The following is a 20,310-nucleotide window of genomic DNA, read 5'->3' on the forward strand; positions in this document are numbered from 1 at the left end:
GGTCACTCGCTCCTATTTGGGTCAGCCCTTGCCAGCAGCTGCTGTATGGCCGGCCCGGGGGCCTGGCAGACCGCGCGGGGCGGGAGGGAGCGGCGGAGCCAGGCTGGCAGCAGCCCGGTCGCTGGAAACCGAGGCTTCACGCGGAGACCCGGACAGAGCGGGGGCTCCGTACCAGAAAGATTTATTGGCGCCCCCTGGAATCCGAGCCGATGCTTCGTGCTAGGCACAGAGATCCGTTGCGAGACGGCCCTGCTTGCGGAAGCTCCCGAGGGCCCGAAGTCAGCAGGGCAGTCAGAGGGTTTCAGGGAGGCGGCGGCTAGAGCTGCTATCTGAAGGTGAGGGTGAGAATTATCCCTCCCGGCGCAGGGAGGAGTGGACCGAAGGAAGGACAGGGGAGCAGTAGAGGCCAGGCTTCTGAGGGGCTGGAATGTTACACCCGGGAGTTAGCAATTTAGCTGGTGTCCCCTGAGGGACACCAGCTAGAGTCAGGAAGATGGGAGTTGGCTGCGGAGGAGCCTGGATACGGAATACACTGGAGTGAGCAGAACTAGGGGATAGGGCAGGTCCCCACAGCAGAAGTGAGGAAGTCTGTGGCCACTGCATTGACCCTGAAGGAGGAGGGCCCAACTCCGGAGCCTGTTTCCCTGGCCTCCCACCCCATCTGTTTGCCTGAGGCTGCAGCAAAAACAAAGCAAAGAAGATACTCAATTGGCAGGAGATAAGCCCAGATAAGAGGCCTCCTTCCCCTGGAGGAGGGATGCAGGAGGGCAGCCTAGGAAGAGCCAGGAAGCTGGGAGAGGCCTTGAAGAGGTGCCAAGCCGACCCTGCTGCGAGCCCAGCCCCGCCCTCGAGCCCGCACTGTGGGCTCTCCGCCATTTTTCGCTGGTCTTGAGGCATGGGGCAGATCCAGGCTGGCTGAAGACAGTCCACCACAGAGGGTCCAGGCCCGCCCTGCCTCCAGGTCAGGACATCTTGATTTAGCTGTGGCCTGGCACACGAGAGATGGCTCCGGGCCTCAGTCTCCTCATCTGTAAAATAGGCATAACATCTCCCTCACAGGGATGAGGGGATGCTGGGTGGCCCAGCCCCTGCGTGTCTGTGACTGTCCACTTCCCTTCCCCCAGGGTCACAGGCAGGCCTACTGCCCACCTATCTCTGAAGACCCGGGTCCCCTGGTGTTGGGCAGGTTCTGAGCTGCCCTGCTCCACCCTGGCTGATCCATCACCCGATAGAGTCAACTGCCTGTCGGGGGCCCAGAGCAGCCCAGGCGGAAGATGCGTTTGGGTCATATCAGGCCACAGGAAGTGGGGCAGGGAAGGCTTCCTGAAGCAGAGGCCTGAGCCTCAGCGAAGAGAGAACAGGGAGCGCCTCGGAGAGATGAAAGTCGTGGGGATGGGGGAACAGGAACAGGGAAGCTCAGCAGACTCGGCAAGGCAGGCTCAGGTTCAACCCAGCAGTCCTTGGCTGGAGGCGTGCCCTCAACCCCACCAAACGCCCAAAGCCCATTTTACAGATGAGGAAACGTAGGCCCAGAGTCCTCGCACCCCAAATCACACTGCACACAGGGTCCCTGAAATCCACTTTTATTCATGTAAAAACAATCCCCAAAGAATAGAGAAAAAATGTGACACCTACTTCCTGAAGCTCTAGCAGCTCTCCCAGGGAAGGGAGGAGACACTGCTACCTCCAGGTGTGGGTGTCACGGGGAGCAAAGCCCTGACCAGGGCCCTAACCTAAGACTGAGGGCAGGAAGGAGGGGCCCCGGGAGGATGAAGGGAGTTAGCGCAGGTACTTGCCCCAGGTTTAAAAAAATAAAATTTCCAGATAAAAAGTTAAAAAAAAAAAAAAAAGCATTAGTGTTGCCTCCTGCCCTCCACCCAGCGCCCACCCTGGCCCTGTGGCCACCTCTTGCTCAGCCAGCTCAGAGCTGTGTGTTCTCCTCCTGGCTCTCCGAGTCAGCGCCCGACAGGTGCCCGCTGCTCCCAGGTGCGTGACCGTTGCTGGCACAGGCCACCAGAAGCCCATCCCCCACCTCCGGCATCTCGCCCAGCAGGCTCCTGCGGATCTCCTGGGGGAGCCTCGCCCGCTGCTCCTGACACTCCTGGGCCAGCTGGGCCAGCAGCTGTGGGAGGAGGACGGGCATCACAGGCGAGGCCTGGCTGCCTTGCACCCCATCTGCCCACCTGTTCGCCCATGGCCTCACCTTGGGCTCCTCTTCTGCCAGCTGTTGCAGGACCTGCTGCTGCCCAGCCACAAGACGGTCATGCCGCTGCTTCTGGGCCTCCTCCAGCTACAGGGGTGGGCAAGGGCTCAGCTGAGGGGCCCTGAGGGGCTAGGGCCTTGAGGCTCTGGCTGGGTATAGAAGTCAGGTGGGCGAGGCCAGGCGCAGTGGCTCACACCTGTAATCCCAGCACTTCGGGAGGCCGAGGTGGGCAGATCACCTGAGGTCAGGAGTTCCAGACCAGCCTGGCCAACATGGTGAAACCCCATCTCTACTAAAAATACAAAAATTAGCCAGGCACGGTGGCGGACGCCAGTAATCCCAGCTACTCAGGAGGCTGAGGCAAGAGAACTGCTTGAACCCAAGAGGCAGAGGTTGCAGTGAGCCAAGACCGCACCACTGCACTCCAGCCTGGGTGACAGAGCGAGACTCCGTCTCAAAGAAAAATAAAAAAAGAAGTCAGGTGGGTGAAGGCTCCCAGGGTGATGTATCAGGGTTGTGAAAGGACCAGGCCCAAGGATACCAAAGCCAGGGGCACTGGTGCAGACAGTTGGCTTTGGGTATGATGCGGGTACCCTGGGGCTGTTGGGCACTTGAGAAAGGCTCTAGAAGAACCTTGAGGGCAACGTGGCACCAGGCCAGGCACGGAGACGGGTGTCTGATGAGTGAAGGAAGGGACGTGGGGTAGGGTGGCCCAGGAGCCCGACTCACCCGACGGATGGAGTTGACTGACTCAGTGATGTGCCGACGGTTAATCTCCGTCAGTTCCCTGCACAGGAGCAATGCAGGATGGCTCGGGGCCCAGACACCCGCCCTGCCTCCCCAGTACCCAGATGGCCCCCGGCCCCGGTGCCCTTACACCTCCTTCTTATGCTTGTCCCTCGTCTTGGCCTCCGAGATGCTGTTATGGCGCTTTCTGTCCAGAATCTTCTGCAGTTCCTTCTTCTCCCTTGAGAAGCCGGCAGGGGAAAAGGAGGGGTCAGCGGCAGAAGCACAGACTCTGCCTTCCTTCTGGTATTAGAAGTCCCCAGCCCTTCCCATAGACCATCCTAGGCCTTCACCTCTCGTTCATCTCTTTCAGCCTCTTGAACTGAGTTGTGTTTGCATCAAGGACGACCTCCCTGAGCCGCTGCAGAGCCTATGGACACAGGGAGCTGACAGGTGACGCCGGGCTGACGACCAGTCTATCCAGGAGGCTTTCCCTGGCCACTGCAGGCCCCTACCTGTCTCAGATGCTCCAGCCTCCGCTGGGCCTCTGCGTCCACCTGGGCCTCCCGCAGCTCCAGCAGACTCTGCACCTGTCTGTTCTGGAATTCCTGATACCGCTTTGCCTCGTCCTCCCCCTCCTTCGTGTCCTCCACATCAGCGGCCCCGCCTCTGTGAGGAGAACCCCTCTGGGTGATGCTTGGGTCCGTCACATGAACTGGGATGGGGAGGGTGTGGGGGGGCACATCCCGGCAAGAGATGGCAGATACCACCCCATGGAGCCAGGTCTGTTATGCAAACCAGGAGGCCTGTTAGCGCCACACAAGTGATGGGAGCCTGTTTGGGCAACATGCTCCTCGTGGGCTTCAAAAGAGATGTCACTCCCTGGGGGCCACGGGGGTGCCTGGCGTGGAAAGCCTCCCCCGTCCTTGCACCCGAACCCTCCTCCCTGGGGGTCAAGGAGCGGCTCTTGCCATCTCTCCATGCCCACCGACCCCCATGTTCACTTCAGTGCACCCAGCACACATAGCACACAGGCGGCCCAGACACTCACAGGGCACCTGGCCGCAGCCGGCACCTGCCCTCAGCCTGTGCCTGAGCCAGGCCATCCAGCAGGCGGCGGGTGAGGGTGACTGCCTTCCGCTGATGCTTCTTGCGCAGCTCCCGCAGGTCTCGCTCTTGCCGGCTCTGGAGCTTGACCAGTGCCTTGTGACCTCGGAGCTCATCCAGCGGGGTGGGGGCCACCTCTGGGAGTGGCAGAGCAAAGGTAGGCAGGGGGTGGGGGAAACTGCAAGGCAGCCCCCCGCCTCCGGGTACACCGCCCCCTACCTGAGAGGATGCTGGCGATGAGATCGTCACGCTGCCCTAGGGAGCAGAGGCCCTGTGAGGAGCTGAAGGACAGGGTGGTGGGGCACCTCCCCGCAGCCCACCCCTGACCCAAGCTGCTCCTTACCTGGGCTGCTGAGGGAGGTGCTGGTAGGGGAGGTGGTGGGGCCAGGGGGCCGGCGGGGGGAGGCATCCAGTGGGCTAGGGGTGGGGTTTGGGGACAGCTGAGACCCCAGCTGCTGAGACTGGGTGTCCTGGCACATCTCTTGGCCAGCCTGAGCCTACAGGGAGAAAGGAGAATGCTCTTTCCAGAAATGCTGTTCCCTCCAGACCCTTCTGTCCTCTACCACCTCCCAGGGCCCCTAGCACCCCTGTCAGCTTCCCTTAGTCCAAGCCACTGCTGGGCTGCTCTGTAACAGGAGGCTGTCTGCATGAAAAGAGCTATAAATCAAGCCTTTCTAAACCCCTTTTCCACATGGGCTATGGGGAAGATAACATAATGCCAGCCCACTGCATGCACTCAGGAACACCCAGATTGTTCTGGAAAGGCCTGGCCCAGTCCCAAGCCTCCTCTCCTCCCTGCCTGTGTCCCCCAGCCTTGCCTACAGTTGCTCATTTTCCATGCTGCTCAGCTCCTGATTAAATCAACAGAGGACTCCACCAACCACAGAGTGGGTACCAGCCTCTCCGCTAACAGCTCTGGGCAGCCCTAATTGCAGTCATCTCTCCCCGCCTGCCTGCCACAGGCCCCGGGGGGACTGGGTCTGGAAGCACAGGTGAACCTCTGAGCCTGACCCCTCCCCACGGAAGCCACTGCCCTCCTCATGGCTCCCAGGACACCACATATGAACAGCTTCTGTGGCTTCGCACTGCCCTGACAAAGTGAGAGGGACCCCTGTACCCCCACTCTGAGCCTGTATGGAGCTGGAGGAATTCCAGCCCAGGTCTGACCTGAAGGCATCCTGAATGCAAATGGGTGGTTTTCATCTCCTCAAAATCCCAGGGCTGCCAAGCCTATTGCACTAGAGAGACCAGAAGCCTCCTCCTCACATGGCCACAGCAGTCATGTCCAGCAGCCCCCTGGGTCACAGTGAGCCTGAGCCCTGCCGTGCCCGGCTCACCTCACTCTCCCCAATGAGGGCGGCCAGCTGCCGGGCCCTCTGGTCCATCAGGCTGACGTGCTTAATGGGGTTGATCAGGGCCTCCGCGTAGTCTGCGGGGAGGCAGAAGGCCAGGGTCTCAGAGACAGAGCCCCCAGGCCACCCCCACCCGCCAGCTCTGGTCACAATGAGGAATTCCAGAGCTTGTCCTTGGATCTGGGGATCTGTTCCCCACTCAGTCAGGGCCATCCAGCTCGGCAACTCCCAGGCCCTGGGGATGGCCCTTGTCCCTCACACTCCCTGGCCAGGCCGGCCCTGCCCAACCCCAGCTCACCCTGGTGGTCATCAGGAATGTAGTCCGAGGCTTCAGTATAGATGAGCAGGGCCGGAAGGCACAGTGGCTGGTTGGCCTCGTTCCGCAGGCAGACGTAGTGGTACCCTGGGTGGGCAGGAAGGCAAGGTTGGCTTGCTGGGCCAGGCGGGGGCCCTACCCACTGCCCGCTGTGCTTCCCAGAGCCCACCAAGGCCTCACCAGAACGGATGGCAGAGACAGGCAGGATCCGGTGCCCTACAAATTTACCCCCCTCCTCAAAGGCTGCGATGCGAAGTGAAGCCAGGGTAGGCAGCACCACCTGTGGGCCAGACTGGAGCTGAGCCACGGGGCTGACCCTGAGCCACCGTGGCTACCAGGCCACAGCTAACCACAGCCATCAAAGCCTAACAGAGCAGACCTTCAGACAGGCTAGCCTACTGACCATCAGTCACCATTGCCACTAAGCTGATGGCTGACCCCAACTCCATGGCCTGGCCTAATGGATGACTACAGCCATCAGGACCCTGAGGCAAGATGACAGGCAGCCAGGCCCCTTCAGGGCCCCCACAGACAGTTCTGGTCATCGCCAGTTTAGAAACGGGAGTGAGCCATGAGCAGGAAACCAAGAACGCATGCGCCTAGGTTGGGAGCAGAGGCTGCGTCCATGCAGGGCCGTGCAGGGTGCGGAAGAGCGGATATGAGCTTGGGGTTGTGACCTCAGCTCCTGCCTCGGAGACGGGGCAGGCTGCGTTCACTCCTCGCAGGGGACACAAGACCTCTAGCTGACACCCCCAACCCCATCTCACCTTCTCACCCTGGTGTCTTACCCTGAGGAGGGCAGGGAGCCTGACGCTCGGACAGGCAGGTCCTGGGGGACCCATGGTGCCCCCCACTTTCTGATCCCCAGTCGCCAACAGTGTACTTGGTTTTTGTTCTCCCACCTGAGAACCGGGGCGGTCTGTGCTGGATCTGCCCTGTGCCTGAGCAGGTGCAGGGGCCAGGCTCACCTTGGGGAAGTCGAAGGGCTCCTCATCCCACACGGGGTTGAACGAGTTCCCCTGAGAGGTCCGGGTGCGGTACTTGCGCCGCGTGTCAACAGGGAGGCCAAACATGTCCACCTCCACGTAGATGCCCACCTTCCTGTCGGATAGGAACTGCCCCGAGATCACCTGGGGGGTGGGCCAAGGAAGGTGAAGCAGATGCTGAGCGTCCTGCCCCCAGGACATCCCTGGCCTGAGCACCCCCAGGCCCCACCTTGACCCGCAAGGCATTGGCCACGATGCCATCCACGATGACCTCAGTGAAGGGGTCGAAGGATTTGTCAGGCCGCCGCATGAACTCTGGCTTGAGCAGGTACCCGCTGCGCCCGTTGTACTCAAAAACGCCCGCGTTGAGCTGCATCGCCACATCTGGGGTGCCATGGGCCAGTTGAGCAGGGCCAGGGATCAGGCAGGACGGTGCCATGTAGGGGACAGGAGACCATCAGGTCAGATGGCATCCAAGGTCCAGGGCCAGGGGTGGGCTCAAATGGCATCAGGGTCCGGATCCAGGACAGATCAGACAGGGGAGGGGTCTGGCATCAGCCAAGGGCAGAGGCGGGTGAGTCAGGGGCTGGGTTCCCCTGGGATCTGGGATTACACAGGGTCAGAGGTCTGTTCAGGCAAGACTAGCAGGATCATGGGTCAGAAGTCAGTAAGACGGAGGGTCGGGATCAAGATGGGGGGGCGCGAGGGCTCACCGAGGGTCTGGAAGTTGAGCGCAACAAGCTGGCACCCTACGTTCCAGAAGAGCTGGGGCATGTAGTTGGAAGAGTCCACGCGGGTGCCCTTGGGGTAGATGCGGCTGAGCTGCTGCTTGTTGTATCTGAGGTTGGTGGTCAGGGGCCACACAGGTGCCAAGGCCCACCCCATCAGCCTTCACCTCCAGCCTCAGCCAGGTGTTCCTGTGACCCCCACACCCGGCCTCCATTTCTCAGCCTAGCCATGCCCCCTGAGACTGCCTGGACCTGCCCAAGCCACAGGCCAGGGTGCAGGAGAGCCGCCGGAGGGCCAGCACCCTGTGCAGGTGGCACACGTGGGGACAGAACACCGCAGCTGGCCTCCAAGCGCCCCACTCTGGCCTGCCCGCCAACAGCACCTTCAAAGGATACTCCACAAACTCCATGGGACTCTTGGTCAGTTGCTCCATGGCCTTGGTCTCCACGAAGGACGACATCTCGAAGCATTTGTTCCTCTCTTGGAGTGAGCCAAGAGACGGCATCAGACCTGGCAGGGCTGAGCTGGGCAAGCTCCCATGGCTGCCACCCACCCCTACTCACTTCGAGCAGCCTCAAAGGACTTGAACTTGACAGGCTCGATGTAGTTGACAAGCGTGGACATCTCCTCAGTGGCATTCACCTCGCTGCTGGCCGTGCCCTGTGGGCCCCAACCCAGGGTCAGCAGTGCCACTCCCGCCACAGCTGGCCATTCCCTCACTGCCCCCCATGAAGGAGGTGCTGACCCTCTTCCCACCACTATCCACGCACTGCTGGTGGTGCCAACAATCTTCTTCCTGGGGTCTCACTGATGCGCCCTGGACACCACCCGGCTCAAGCAATTTTCCTGCCTCAGCCTCCCAAGTAGCTGGGTTTACAGGCGTGCGCCACCTTGCCCGGCTAATTTATGTATTTTTAGTAGAGATGGGGTTTCACCATGTTGGCCAGGCTGGTCTTGAACCTCCCAACCTCAGGTGACTCGCCCACCTCAGCCTCCCAAAGTGCTGGGATTACAGGTGTGAGCCATCTCGCCCAGCACATATAGTTGTTACAATTATCATTACTTTTACTGAATCATTTGGGAGTAAATTACAGACATCATGACCCTTTACCCATAAATACTTCAGCATATATGGACATTCTCTTATATAACTCCAATACAATAATTAAATTCAGGAAACAAAACATTGACATATTATCTAATATGTAGTTCATCTTTAAATTTCACTAATTGCCCCAGTAATTGTCTTTATAGCAATGTCTTTTTTTTTTTTTTTTTGAGACAGTCTCCTTTTGTAGCCCAGGCTACAAAATCATAGCGATGGTGTGATCTCAGCTCACTGCGAGCTCCACCTCCCAGGTTCAAGGGATTCTCGTACCTCAGCCTGCCGAGTAGCTGGGGTTACAGGTGTGAGCCCATGGCTCAGGCTGATTTTTTCTATACCACTCCTCACAGCTACTCAATGCTCCCCATGACAACGCTCCCTGCTCCTGCACCCCCTGGCCCTGCCCTAGGACCTTTGCACATGCTGTCCCCCTTCCTGAGCTCTGCCAGCCCCACCTCCCTGCCCAGGGCTGCCCTCTGCCAGTTCTGCGCCCTAACTCGCACCTCCCAGGCCACATCACCAGGAGAACTGTATGCTTGTTTCCATTCCTGATGACTGAAGACCCCTCCTCCCACCTTCACTCACACCCACACTGAGCCCCAGGAGGCGGGGTGATGTCGGTCTTGTTGGTGGTCAGACCCTCAGCCCCCAGTGGCGGTAATAAACTGCTTGGGAGGTAAATAGATGCTACCTCCCCGACCTGCCCGCCCTCTGGGCCTGACCTCATCTGTGGTCGGCTTTTTGGGGTCTGTCTGCTCCTCCTCTTCCTCATCTTCCTCCTCATCCTCACGGTCAGCAGGTCCAAGAGCATAGGGGCCCCGGTTCAGGCCCTCCTCACCCAGAGACTTCCGAGGCTCTAGGCTGGGCTTCTCAAGCCCCCCCTCCTCCCCGTTGCTCAGGCCTGGGCAGCTGTCAGAGCTGGGCGACCCTGCAGAGGACAGGGCCACAAGGTCAGGGGTCAGGACCACATAGCTGCTTAGGAAGCCTGGAGGGGTTTTTCCCAGTATGTACAGGTGACTCAGTGGGGAATTCAAGGGGTACTCTCAGAGAAGTGTGGCTTGGGGAGAAGCCAAGAGGTCAGGGGTCAGACAGTATTAAACCCAGTAGTGGTTGAGAGGGATCATCGGTCAAAGGTAAAGTCTGGGGTGATATTCAGCAGGGAGGCAGATAGGGTGGTTCAGCAGGGTGAGAAGTCAGGAAGCAGGGTACCACAGCCTTAATAGCGGGGTAAGAGAGGACACAGGGGGGTTACAGGTCACGGGTAAGCCAGAGCCATGTCTAAGGAGGGGGCATAGTGAGGTGAATCGTCAGGGCTAAGAGGTCAGAGGTCAGCTGAAATGATAACTAACTGGGCAGGTGGACTCAGTGCAGCTCGGTGAAGCATGCGCCTGAGGTCAGGGGTCAGAGGCCCCACACCAGCCGACAGGTGGTGAGGAGAGAGGCCAGTTGTGGGAACAGGTGCACAGCGAGGCGGGAGGATGGGCTGGGGGTCTGGGATGAAGTGGCACGGCGCCGAGAGCATGAGGCCAGAGGCTGGGGTCAGGTCAGGGTGGCGGGCCAGGCTGGGGCCCTACCAAGCTGCGGGGAGGAGGGCTCAGTGGCAGCGGAGCTCTCGCTCAGGGCTGAATTGCTCTGCTCCAGCGGCCGCTTGCGCCCGGCGCTGTCTGGGCCACCTGTGCTGGGTCTGTGCCGCTTCTTGTTCTTCACCAGGATACGGCCCATCAGGTCCTGGGGGCTGGGCAGGGGAACACCTGGGGCCAGCTGGGCAGGCATGGACGAGTCAGGGCCCTGGACCAGGTCTGCAGCACCCTGGCCCGCATACCCCCACCCTCGCTCTGAGCCCCCGTACCGGGTACTTGTCCAGAGGATCGATGAGTAGCGCATCTCCAAAGATGGAGCGGCAGTACTCAGCCATCTTTGCCTGCTGCTTTGCCCTGCGGAGCCGAGGTCAGAGGTCAGAGGTCCCTAGGGGAAGCTGGGGTCTACAGGACAGGTCAGTGGCGGTTCACAGGGTTGGAGGTCCCTGAGCAGTCCAACAGCGCTGAGGCGGGAGGGCTGTCCCTGGGTCCATGGGGTTTCATGCCAGGGGCTCACTCACGAGTCCACATGGTTCTCGAAGGAGAGGATGACGGGGTAGGGTGAGGTCTTGAAGGCAGTCTCGGCAATGGCCTCCAGCACGTCGCGCAGAGGCACCTCCGTGGTCATGGTGAAGCCATGGGTGATGAAGGGTTCCTCCTCGGGCGGCCGTCCTTTCCACACATCCAGCTCCACACAGCGGCAGCCCCACAGCAGCACCTGGCGGTATATCTCCACCGACGAGGTCCCGGCCAGCTGCCCAGCTGGGGGCAAGGCTCTGTCACCAAGGCCGCCCACCAGCCCAGCTCCTCACCATCCTGGCCCCACCGGAACCAGGCCATGCTGGATTTGCAGAGGGCTCTCCATCTCTCAGATAGATACCCACCACCTAGCAATCCCACCAGCGTGAGCTGAGGGAGTCATCCCTGAGGCTCACTGTAGCTCCTCACTCACTCAACAATCGCCCCCTCTCCTTCCTCCCTCCACCCATCTCAGCCCTTGCACAGCTCACACCACTTCCTGTGTGGAAGACTCCAGGCCTCCCTGCCTCCAATCCAATCTCTCTGTCTTTTTTTTTTTTGAGACCGAATCTCACTCTGTCGCCCAGGCTGGAGTACGGTGGCATGACCTCGGCTCACTGCAATCTCCGCCTCCCTGGTTCAAGTGATTCTCCTGCCTTAGCCTCCCGAGTAGCTGGGATTACAAGCGCCCACCACTATGCCTCGCTAATTTTGGTATTTTTAGTAGAGACAGGGTTTCACCACGTTGGCCAGGCTGGTCTCAAACTCCTGACCTCGTGATCCACCCACCTCAGCCTCTCAAAGTGCTGGGATTACAGGCGTGAGTCACTGCACCTGGCCTGAATCCAATCTCTATAGAGTACCTGGCATCATCCTTCTAAGAACATATCATATCAGGTCACATCACCTCTTCTGCTTCACCCTCCAAAAAGCCTCTCCCTCCCACTCAGGATGAATCCAAGTGCCTCTGGGCCCCTGGGCTTAGCCATGCCTTGCTCTCCCTCTCTTAACAGGCACCTATCCCCAGCACTCTGCACCCTGCCCCCTCCAGCTTCCTTTCTGCTTTTTAAAAAAATTATTATTTATTTAATGTTTTTTTGAGAAAGGGTCTCACTCTGTCACCCAGGCTGGAGTGCAGTGGTGCAATCACAGCTTACTCCTGCCTCAGCTTTCCCAGAACCAAGGGATACTCCCACCTCAGCCTCCCAAGCAGCTGGGACCACAGGCATGCACCACAATACCCAGCTAATTTTTAAAAAATTATTTGTAGAGATGGGGTCATGCTATGTTGCCAAGGCTGGTCTCAAAACCTGGGCTCAAGTGATCTACCTGCCTTAGCTTCCCAAAGTTCTGGGATTACAGGCATGAGTCACCACACCCAACCCCCTTCCAGCCTCTCAAAAGCACCCTGCAGGCCAGGCGCGGTGGCTCATGCCTGTAATCCCAGCGCTTTGGGAGGCCGAGGCAGGCAGATCACCTGAGGTGGAGAGTTTGACAGCAGCCTGATCAACATGGAGAAACCCGTCTCTACTAAAAATACAAAATGAGCCGGGCATGGTGGCGCATGTCTGTCATCCCAGCTACTTGGGAGGCTGAGGCAGGAGAATCACTTGAAGTTGGGAGGCAGAGGTTGCGGTGAGCCGAGATCGTGCCATTGCACTCCAGCCTGGGCAACAAGAGTGAAACTCCGTTTCAAAACAAAAAAAATGCACCCTGCAGTCTCTCCTGCTGCAGGCCCTAACACAAGCCATTCCAGTCCTTCCCTGGTAAAGCCACCATGAGGCACACTCCCGCAGAGAGGCCCCCCGCTCAGGGCGGCTGCCTGTTCCCTGCCTGCATCCTCAGCACTGGCCGATGAATGAGCAAATGGGCCAGAAGGACCGTGCCCCAGGAGGAGTGGGGCAATGCAAGGGTTACAGGGCAGAGGTCATGGGCCCCACCCTTGCTCCCCGCTCACCAGTGAGATAGGTGTTATGCGAGGAGTTGATGAAGTAGGCACTCAGCGGCTGGGTCATGTCGGCGCTCAGATCCAGGGCTTCCAGGGGCAGGATGCCATTCTCCTCGCCTCCCAGGTAGCGGCTAAAGCCCTCCATGGACATCTGGTCTGGGGTGGGAGGGGATCAGCAGGGTCAGCTGGGGCCCCACCTGCCCCCACCCACCGGCACCCTGGCCAGCTCACCTCGCTCCAGAAACTGCTGGTTGGGCTCATACTTTTCGATGAGCAGTCGGGCCTGGGAGGGCCGCAGCGGCGGGTACAGCACTTCGTTGAGTCTCGGGTCGCGTTGCTTCTGGTTGATGAAGTCCATGAGCTGCTCCAGTGTCAGGTATGGCTTGCCCTTGGCGCCTCTGGAGGGGGCAGGAAGCCGGGTGAGGATGGAGCCTTGCAGAGCTCCCATCCCCTCACCAAGCCCTTGCCCTGGGCAAAGGAGTCAGAAGGCCTGCCCCTGGGTCTGGCACCCAGTGAGTGGGACTCTGGGTGAGTCATGGCCAACCTCTGGGCCTCAGTTTCCCCCTTCACTCTCCTGACCACTCAGGATTGTCAAGGCAGCAGACTACTGGGCACTGGCAATGGCCGGGGCTGAGGAACTACCAAGTGGTCAGCCCACCACCCCTTGCTTCCAGACCTCACAGCACACCTGAGCCTTGGACCCCATTGCAGAGTGGGCTGATTAAACCAACCCTGGTACAGGGTTAGCCCAGAGCTACCTGTAACTGAGGGGCAGAAATAGCCGCTCTGAGCACAGGCACATCATCGACAGGTTCTCCCCGGGCACCCCCACCCGCCCCCGGCGCTCCAGGACCCGGCCCACCAGTTTCCCCTCTCCCCGTTGAGCTAGAGGCGCGCTAAGCAGAAGCCAAACACAGAGCATAGGGGATGGGAGGCAGGCTGGGCCCTGCTCACATCTCCAGCAGGATCTTGTCAATGTCCGGCCGCAGACACAGCTTGTTCAGGAACCGCTCAAAGATTTCCAAGGAAAACTCATCAGGCCGGATGGACTCACTCTGGAGGTCGAGGAGTGTGGGGTGAGAGGCCAGGGGCAGCCAGCCCTGGAAGGGTGGGTGCCCACCATGACACCCCACCCCGCCCCTGCCCCCACCCCACATACCCGGTTGAAATTGAGGCCACAGGATTCCAGCGCAGTCTCCACCCGCTTCTTGTCTGCTGAGAACATCTTCAGGATGCTGATGCGGGCAGGAGGGGTTCAGGGTCAGTGGAAGACAAAGACTACCAAGGTCAGGGCAGGAGGAAGGTGCTGGGGGAAGGGATGCTCACTTCTTGACGGGGATCCGACCATCCTGGTTCACCTGCAGCTTCAGCTTTGTGTATCTGGGGAGGCAGGTGAAGAGGTCACACCCTGAAAACGGCCACGTGAACCCCCCAGCTCCCCCTCAGGTGGCCTGGGGCTCACGCTTTGCGCAGGAAGGTGTTCCGGGAGGCATTCTGAGCCAGGATGTTCATAGCCAGCTTGAACAGCTCCTCGGACCAGACCTGGGGGGCCAGTATACACGGGGAGGCGGTGAATGGGGGACAGAGGGGCTGCCCAGCCACAACCCAGGTCCACAACTATCTCTGGTACACAGAAGGTCACAGAGCAGCCTAGAACACAGCAGGTGTTCGGTAAGTGACGGCCAACTCACAGAATAAGACAGTGACTCCCCGCTTGTCCCCTTGGTGCCAGCCCACCTTGGCTGTGTCATCCTGCACGGCCATGAAGTTCAAGAACACTGTGTTCACCGGGTCTGGCCCAGACACCACCGTCATCAGCTTCTCCTCCAGCCGGGCATCGGGACCCCCAAAGCCCAGAACTTCCCGGATCTTGGGGTCCTGAGTAGGTGACAGCGAAGGGTGAGGAGGGGCTCCCAGGCCTCACAGCCTCGCTGTCGTCTTCACTCCCAGGTTCCATCACTCACCTTGGGCAGGCGGGCGTACCGGCCTGTCCGTGTGTCCCTGATGGAACTGATGTCCAGTGTGTCCACCTCCTGGGGGGAACCAGATATCGGGCTGGGTATGAGAGGCTATAGGGCGACAGCCAGGAGCCTCCAAGCTCCCTACCCAGGCCAGGGAGTGGCCAGCCCCTGGCTATAGCCCCAGCCTCAGCTCCTGCCCTGAGCACTTCCTGTCTGGGCAGCAGTGGGAGAGGTCAGCCTGCAGCGGGGCCCCACCCCCACGGGCAGGGCAGGGGTCTGGGACAGGGACCCTTGGCCTGAGCGAGCTGCACCAGCGCCCCCCCTCACCATGTTGGGGCCTGTCCAGTACAAGAAGAAGCCACTGGGGTCCACACGCAGGGTCACCAGGTTCCGACTGGAGGTCTCCTGGGGTCAGCACAGGGCAGCAGGGGTCAGGGAGTGAGGCCTGTGGTGCAGGCCTGGCCCTGGGGGCTCTCCCATCATGCATCCCAGAGTTCCTGCCCGTGAGCTAAGACGAAACCTCATCCAGTCCACAGGTCCTGTGTGGCTGCCTGTGGCCCTCAGAACAAAGCCAAGGTCCTAGGTGTGACATTCAGTGTCACACCTGGAAGGGCTCCCCAGCCCCCATCCTGGGCTCCGTTTCCCCAGAAGTGCTGAGAGCTCTGTGACGGTGACAGTCCCCCTAATTCACCCCACTACGGAATGTTTAAGGCATGAAAGTGAGAAGTCTGACTCCCACTGCCCTTCTGCGTCCCTTGGGATACTACGATGACCCCCCTGGTCTGCCTCAAAGTCCATTATTCACCTTACCGCATCTGCCGGGGTCCTCACAGCCTCAAAGCTCATCCCCATCTTACAGAAGAACAGTCCCCCTAGAAGGGGACTCACCCTACTCTCAGGACAGGGCAGTGAGCTCTTCCTCCCTCAAACAGCCCTGCAGCTGGCAGGGGGCAGGGAAGTGCATGCCAGCACCATTTTCTGAGAAGGGCCCGGTCCCTGGCAAACTCCCAGGGCCACCCCGTGTGACTCAGGACCAGCAGCCAGAGGGGCTGTTCTCCAGGGCTTAGACTCAGCCAGGGCCAGAGTGACCAAGTGGCTACAGGTAGAACTCTCCTATTCCAGGCTCTTCCAGCCAGAAAAGGACCCCACCTCATGTTGGGCACCACCCCTAAACAGCTGCTCAGTGTCTGGTGGACAATACTGTCATTATCAATACATCTCATATACACACGTCGCCCCTACTGCACACCAGGTACAGTTCTATGCACCTAGCACCTTCAAGCACACGAAGGCCTCCTAACCAGCCTAAGAGACGTGCTGTTGTCACTCCCATTTTACAGATGAGGACACTTAGTTACAGGCACACTTCGTAGCCTGCCCGAGGTCATCGGAGCCAGGCCTTGCTTGCAGGCAGTGTGGTTGCAGCGTCCTGTGACCTGGGAAGAAGGGAGCGGAGACTCCCAGCTCCTGGCCTCAGCCACACCCCATTGTGGGGCCTGGGATAAGTCTCTGCTTTCCAGACCTCAGTTTCCTTTTCTGGAGAATGGGGATTGCAGCAGCCCCACCCATGGCAGGCTTTGCTTACAAAGTATGGGTGTTCATCTGGGAACAGAAGGGACGGAAGGCCCCAAAACTTTGGGGATGCATAGGCCTCCCCACTTCAGTGTGCTGACACCCAGCCCCCAGCCCCTCTCGGGATTCCCAACCCTACCTTGGGTCTGAGGCCCCCCAGTGGTGTGCGGAGGAGGGAGGGGAGTCTATGGGTACTGCCCCTAGGGTTTGCCCCCATCTCTCCCCAGAGGTCTGGCTCTCAAAGGCAGCCCAGGCCCCCTGCTCTCCTGCCCCAAGCCTCTGTCAGCACCCCCACCCCACCCCCAGGGCCCTCTCCCTCTTCCCACTTCCTTATTTGGGTTTATCACAGTGGAAGGAAAAGAAGAAACTTTTCCCTTCAGGCCAGCCTCGGGGGAGGGGTCTCCCCCGGCCTCTGGGGCACCCAAGCACCCCTCCTCACACACCTGCCGCTTCGGGCCACGCCCCCATCTCCTCCCCCCAGCTCCCACGCCTACCCCGGGGCCCCACCCAGCCGGAAAAGAGCCCAGAGTCTTCCAGGCCCGTGCCTGACCGGGAAGGAGCCGCGAGGAAGCTCAGGCCGGCCGGGTGGAGGCCCTGGGGAAGGAGAGGCCCAGGGGGCAGAAGAGGGGACCCAGGATGGGGATGGGCAGCTGAAGGTGGGGACACGGGCATTTGGGAAGCACCAGGGGCAGGACAGGGAAAGGGGGGCCAGGATGTATTGGGGTTCAAGATCCCAAGCTTAAGGAGTGGGAAGTAAAGTTCCCAGGGGTGGAGGAACTTGGGGGGCAAGGTCTCCCCTAGGGGGTGACTGGGTGCTCCCACCTGAGCAGGGAGCTGAACCGGGATTCAGAAGCAGGGCGAAGGGGTGCCAACCAGAATAGGGGGAAAAATGATGAATGGACGAGGACTGTTCAGGCAGGGCACCGGGGAGAGTAGGGACGCCCTGGCACACACCCAGAATGAGGATGCCCCAAGCCAGCCTGGAGGTCAGGGTCCTGCAGCCGGGGAGTCTAGTGCTGAGCAGAGGTCTGGGGACCAGGCCAGGATCGGGGAAACAGAATTAGTCTGGCAGGGTGTGGCGGGAAGGGCGAATGAAAACGGGGGAACGGGATTTATTGGGGTTCAAAGTCTCTGCGCCAAGGAGTGGAGCCCAATTTTCCAGAGCTGAGAGACTGGGAGTTGGGGGGACAAAGTCTTCATTACGGAGACGATCGGGGACTTAAGTTTCCGGGGCGCCGCCAGGCTGGGATGAGGGTGGCGCCACGGGCAGGCGAAGCTGGGGTAGGGGTCCCCAGCGACTGGTCGAGCTTGACAGAAAGAGTCCCGGGATCTGGGCGGAGCAGGGGCCCGCGCGCTTACCTCGTCCCATTTGATGAACTTACTCCCGCGCCGCAGGGTCTCCACCACGGTGGGCGGCTCCAGCTGCAGCGCGTGGACGCCGGGCTGGGCGCCCGCCATGGCCGGGCCAGGGGCGGGTCGGGGACCCACGGAGCCCTGACGGGGACTGACGGCGCCGCTGCTCCCACAACCCGGCCCGCTTCGGCGCCGCGGCGTCAGTACCCGCTCGCCCGCCCGCCAGTCTGTCCCGGACCGACCAGAGACCCGGCGGGGCCCGGGCGGGGCGGGGCGGGGACGGGGCGGGGCCTCCCTGGCCCCGCCCCCTCCCACCGCGTCGGACCCTCCCGCCCCGCGTCGGCTCCCCCTGGCGGCCGGGGCGGCAACTGCAGCCGGAGCAGGGATTTGGGCAGGGGCACGCGAACCGGTCGGGGGCTTTGCTGCGGGGCTCAGCAGGACCTGATTCTTCAGGCCTATGGTGGAAGGAGGGTGCTGGGGAGCAGCTGGAGGGACTGGGTGTAGAGGGCACTGCTTAAGGCGGTCCGGGATCAGCCCACTGAGGTTTCTGAGCGACGGGGGCTGCAATACCAGAGGAGGGCTGGACTTGGGCCGGGGGTCGCGGCAGAGCCGTGTCGCCCACCCTCTTCTGCCGCACTTAGCTGAATGCAGGAAGAGCTTCTCCCGCCCCCCTCTGCCCTGGCTTCGCCTCACCCACTCTTCTGCTGCGCAGTACCCCCTCCCTGGGAGCACTTAGCCGGCTAATGGGCCTCTCGCCGGCAGGCGCCCCTCCCCCGTCCCTGGCCCAGGGAGGCCGGGCGCCTGCCACCTCCTTTGAGGACCCAAGCATCCTGGTCTTCGAGAGTGGGCCCTAGAACAGCCCCCTTCTTGTTGCCGCAGACTCCCATGACTGGAGCCTGACTGTGAGCCTCTTGGCTGGGAACCGCGGGGGGGACGCTGTTGTCTGCCTAGAGGGGTCAGAAGCTTTGTGGGTGTCCCCAGACAGGAGGGTTGAGGAGGGGCTCTGCAGTGCCTGGCCCACAGCAGGTGCCCTGAAATCTGCGTTCCAGGGATGGGAGCGGGGAAGGCGCATGGGCAATGGGATGGGTGGGGGCTGCAGCCCCTCCCGCAGGGCTTGGCTGGTGGGGGGGGTTCCTGCCTGGGGGCCCCTGTGGGAGCCCCCCCAATACAGAGGCAGTAACAGCAGCAGGTTTAAAGTAGAACTCATCCAGAGGGGCCAGCCAAGTCACCTAGAAACCCAGAAAGAGATGCAGCTGGCTCTGGGGGAGGAGGGGTCAGTGGAGGAGGCGCTCCCCTGCAGGCCCCTTTGCCCCAGGCTCTGAGACCCCCACAAGGAGCCCTGCCTGGCCCTCGCCTTCCTCCACACCCCACCAAGTTCTCCATCGACTCTAACCTAGCAGATCTCCTAGCTCTCAGCCCTGGCCTTGTGGGGTGTGATTACGATCTCCACTTGAGGCCCAGAGAGGGGAAGGGACTTGCCCAAGGTCACACGGCTTCTTAGGAGGATTTCAACCCTCCCACTTCCTGAGGCCCAGGAGCCTCTAGACCTCATTGGGAAAACAGAGCCATGCCAGGTGGAGCTTGGCCTCTGCCCTCACAGGCTGGAGTTCAAGTCCGGCTCTTGCTAGCAGCCTCTTGCTAGTGGCAGAACCTAGTCTCTCTAGGTGCCTCAGTCACCTTGTCCAGAACCTAAAGGTTGTTAGATACATAAGCAAATGGGTGGGAGATGCCAACTTGACATGAGTGGCTGGAAGCTGTGGGGACACCAGGGAGGGAGCAAAGGGCATAGGTCACCTCTGGGGCAGGGGAACCTCCAGCCTGTGCCAGGGCTAGCAAAGCCTGGAGCCAAGGCCTTAGCTTAGGGAGTCTCAGCTGTGGGCCCTAGGCCTTGGGCAAGGGTACTTTAGAGAAGCATTGGGCGGCAGCTCCTTGGGGGAAAAAACAGGATAGGCACCTGTTTCCTGGGCTTAAGCCTCTCTCCTCCCCCAACCCTGTGTCTCTGGAGGCCAGGGTAGTCCCCATTACAGGGCTCCTTCCTTCCCAGACACTTCCATCCTTGGTAACGGTAATAGGGTTTCTCAGCAGGCAGTAATGGTGAAGGCAGGAAGCCTTTCCGGACTCGACCCTTGATTAAGGAGCGGTCTTGACCCACAGGACCCTCCCCAGAGCCTCTGCTTCAATGATGCACTCTAATGGAGGGGGGGCTGGGGCCCTGGGAGGGTAGGGCCGAGGAGGCCACAGCCTGAGGCTAGAAGGAGGAGGAGCAGTGGTACACTCCAGTCCCAGTAGGGCTCAGGCAGGAGGGCCAGGGCTGGGCACGGGTCCCAACCACAAGAGGTCAGGACTGCAAGCCCCGTGAAGAGGCTCTGGGCAGGTAAATCACTTGCAAAGCAGCCTCCCGGCCCATGGGGCAGAGCCAGGATTTGAACCCAGTTCTTCTACCCCAAGACTAAGGTTCTGTGGCCCAGCTTCCAAGCAGGTGCCAGGCCAGCATGCCCACCTGCACCAAGTCATCTTGGGTGGATAGCCATGGGAACTGGACAGGAATCTGGGTGTGCCTGGGCATGGCACAGGAGGGGGAAAGAGGGAGAGTCAGGAAGAATGCCTGACCTGTGGACATAGCCGGAGACCTTCACACCAACCCTGAGGGAGGACAGACAGAAAGGTCAGTGCTCAGGGTCACAGCATCTTGGGGGCAGAGCTAGGGCTGGAGGTCCTCATGGCCCGCAGGCCCCACCTCCACAGAAGTTGTTGGGCATTAGGGGCTGCTTGAGGGTTTTCCCCTTTAATCCGTGTGCACCCGCAAGGTGCAAACAATGCTTGGGTTCAGAGGAAGCTGGCCTGGCCTGGTGGGGT

The 20,310-nt window shown here is 60.6% G+C and overlaps 1 protein-coding gene across 2 annotated transcripts; it reads right to left on the reverse strand.

Annotated features, from left to right (window-relative positions):
- Nucleotides 1-140: 140 nt before the first annotated feature.
- On the reverse strand, nt 141-17,734 carry PLCB3 (phospholipase C beta 3). 2 transcript variants are annotated; one of them, XM_033205770.1, is made up of 32 exons: nt 17,461-17,734; nt 14,857-14,934; nt 14,533-14,601; nt 14,306-14,446; nt 14,031-14,110; nt 13,895-13,948; nt 13,728-13,803; nt 13,523-13,623; nt 12,800-12,966; nt 12,578-12,724; nt 10,623-10,863; nt 10,374-10,458; nt 10,099-10,285; nt 9,247-9,452; nt 7,983-8,079; nt 7,815-7,899; nt 7,404-7,528; nt 6,920-7,074; nt 6,673-6,834; nt 5,885-5,984; nt 5,687-5,791; nt 5,374-5,465; nt 4,380-4,533; nt 4,256-4,291; nt 3,981-4,173; nt 3,445-3,598; nt 3,283-3,359; nt 3,081-3,170; nt 2,933-2,990; nt 2,204-2,290; nt 1,906-2,122; nt 141-1,028 (listed from the first exon to the last, which is right to left on the reverse strand). In XM_033205770.1, exons 1-31 carry the CDS (start codon nt 17,557-17,559, stop codon nt 1,922-1,924), a joined length of 3,702 nt encoding a protein of 1,233 aa, XP_033061661.1. In that variant the 5' UTR covers nt 17,560-17,734; the 3' UTR covers nt 141-1,028; nt 1,906-1,921. The 2 variants fall into 2 exon arrangements, with proteins under 2 accessions (XP_033061661.1, XP_033061660.1); XM_033205769.1 differs by lacking the exon at nt 141-1,028 and having other exon boundaries at nt 1,568-2,122.
- Between the last annotated feature and the right edge of the window lie 2,576 nt (nt 17,735-20,310).

Source organism: Trachypithecus francoisi, unplaced genomic scaffold (assembly GCF_009764315.1).
Source record: "Trachypithecus francoisi isolate TF-2019V2 unplaced genomic scaffold, Tfra_2.0 Lachesis_group8, whole genome shotgun sequence".
NCBI lineage: Eukaryota > Metazoa > Chordata > Mammalia > Primates > Cercopithecidae > Trachypithecus > Trachypithecus francoisi.

Bases quoted from the DNA above. Each gene is read 5' to 3' on its own strand.
- PLCB3 (XM_033205770.1), bottom strand. From the start codon at position 17,559: ATGGCGGGCGCCCAGCCCGGCGTCCACGCGCTGCAGCTGGAGCCGCCC. The intron at 12,725-12,799 runs GTGAGCTGGCCA...CTCCCACCCCAG, and splicing joins CCAGCAGTTTCTGGAGCGAG to ACCAGATGTCCATGGAGGGC. The intron at 2,991-3,080 runs GTAAGGGCACCG...GCTCCTGTGCAG, and splicing joins GACAAGCATAAGAAGGAGGT to GGAACTGACGGAGATTAACC.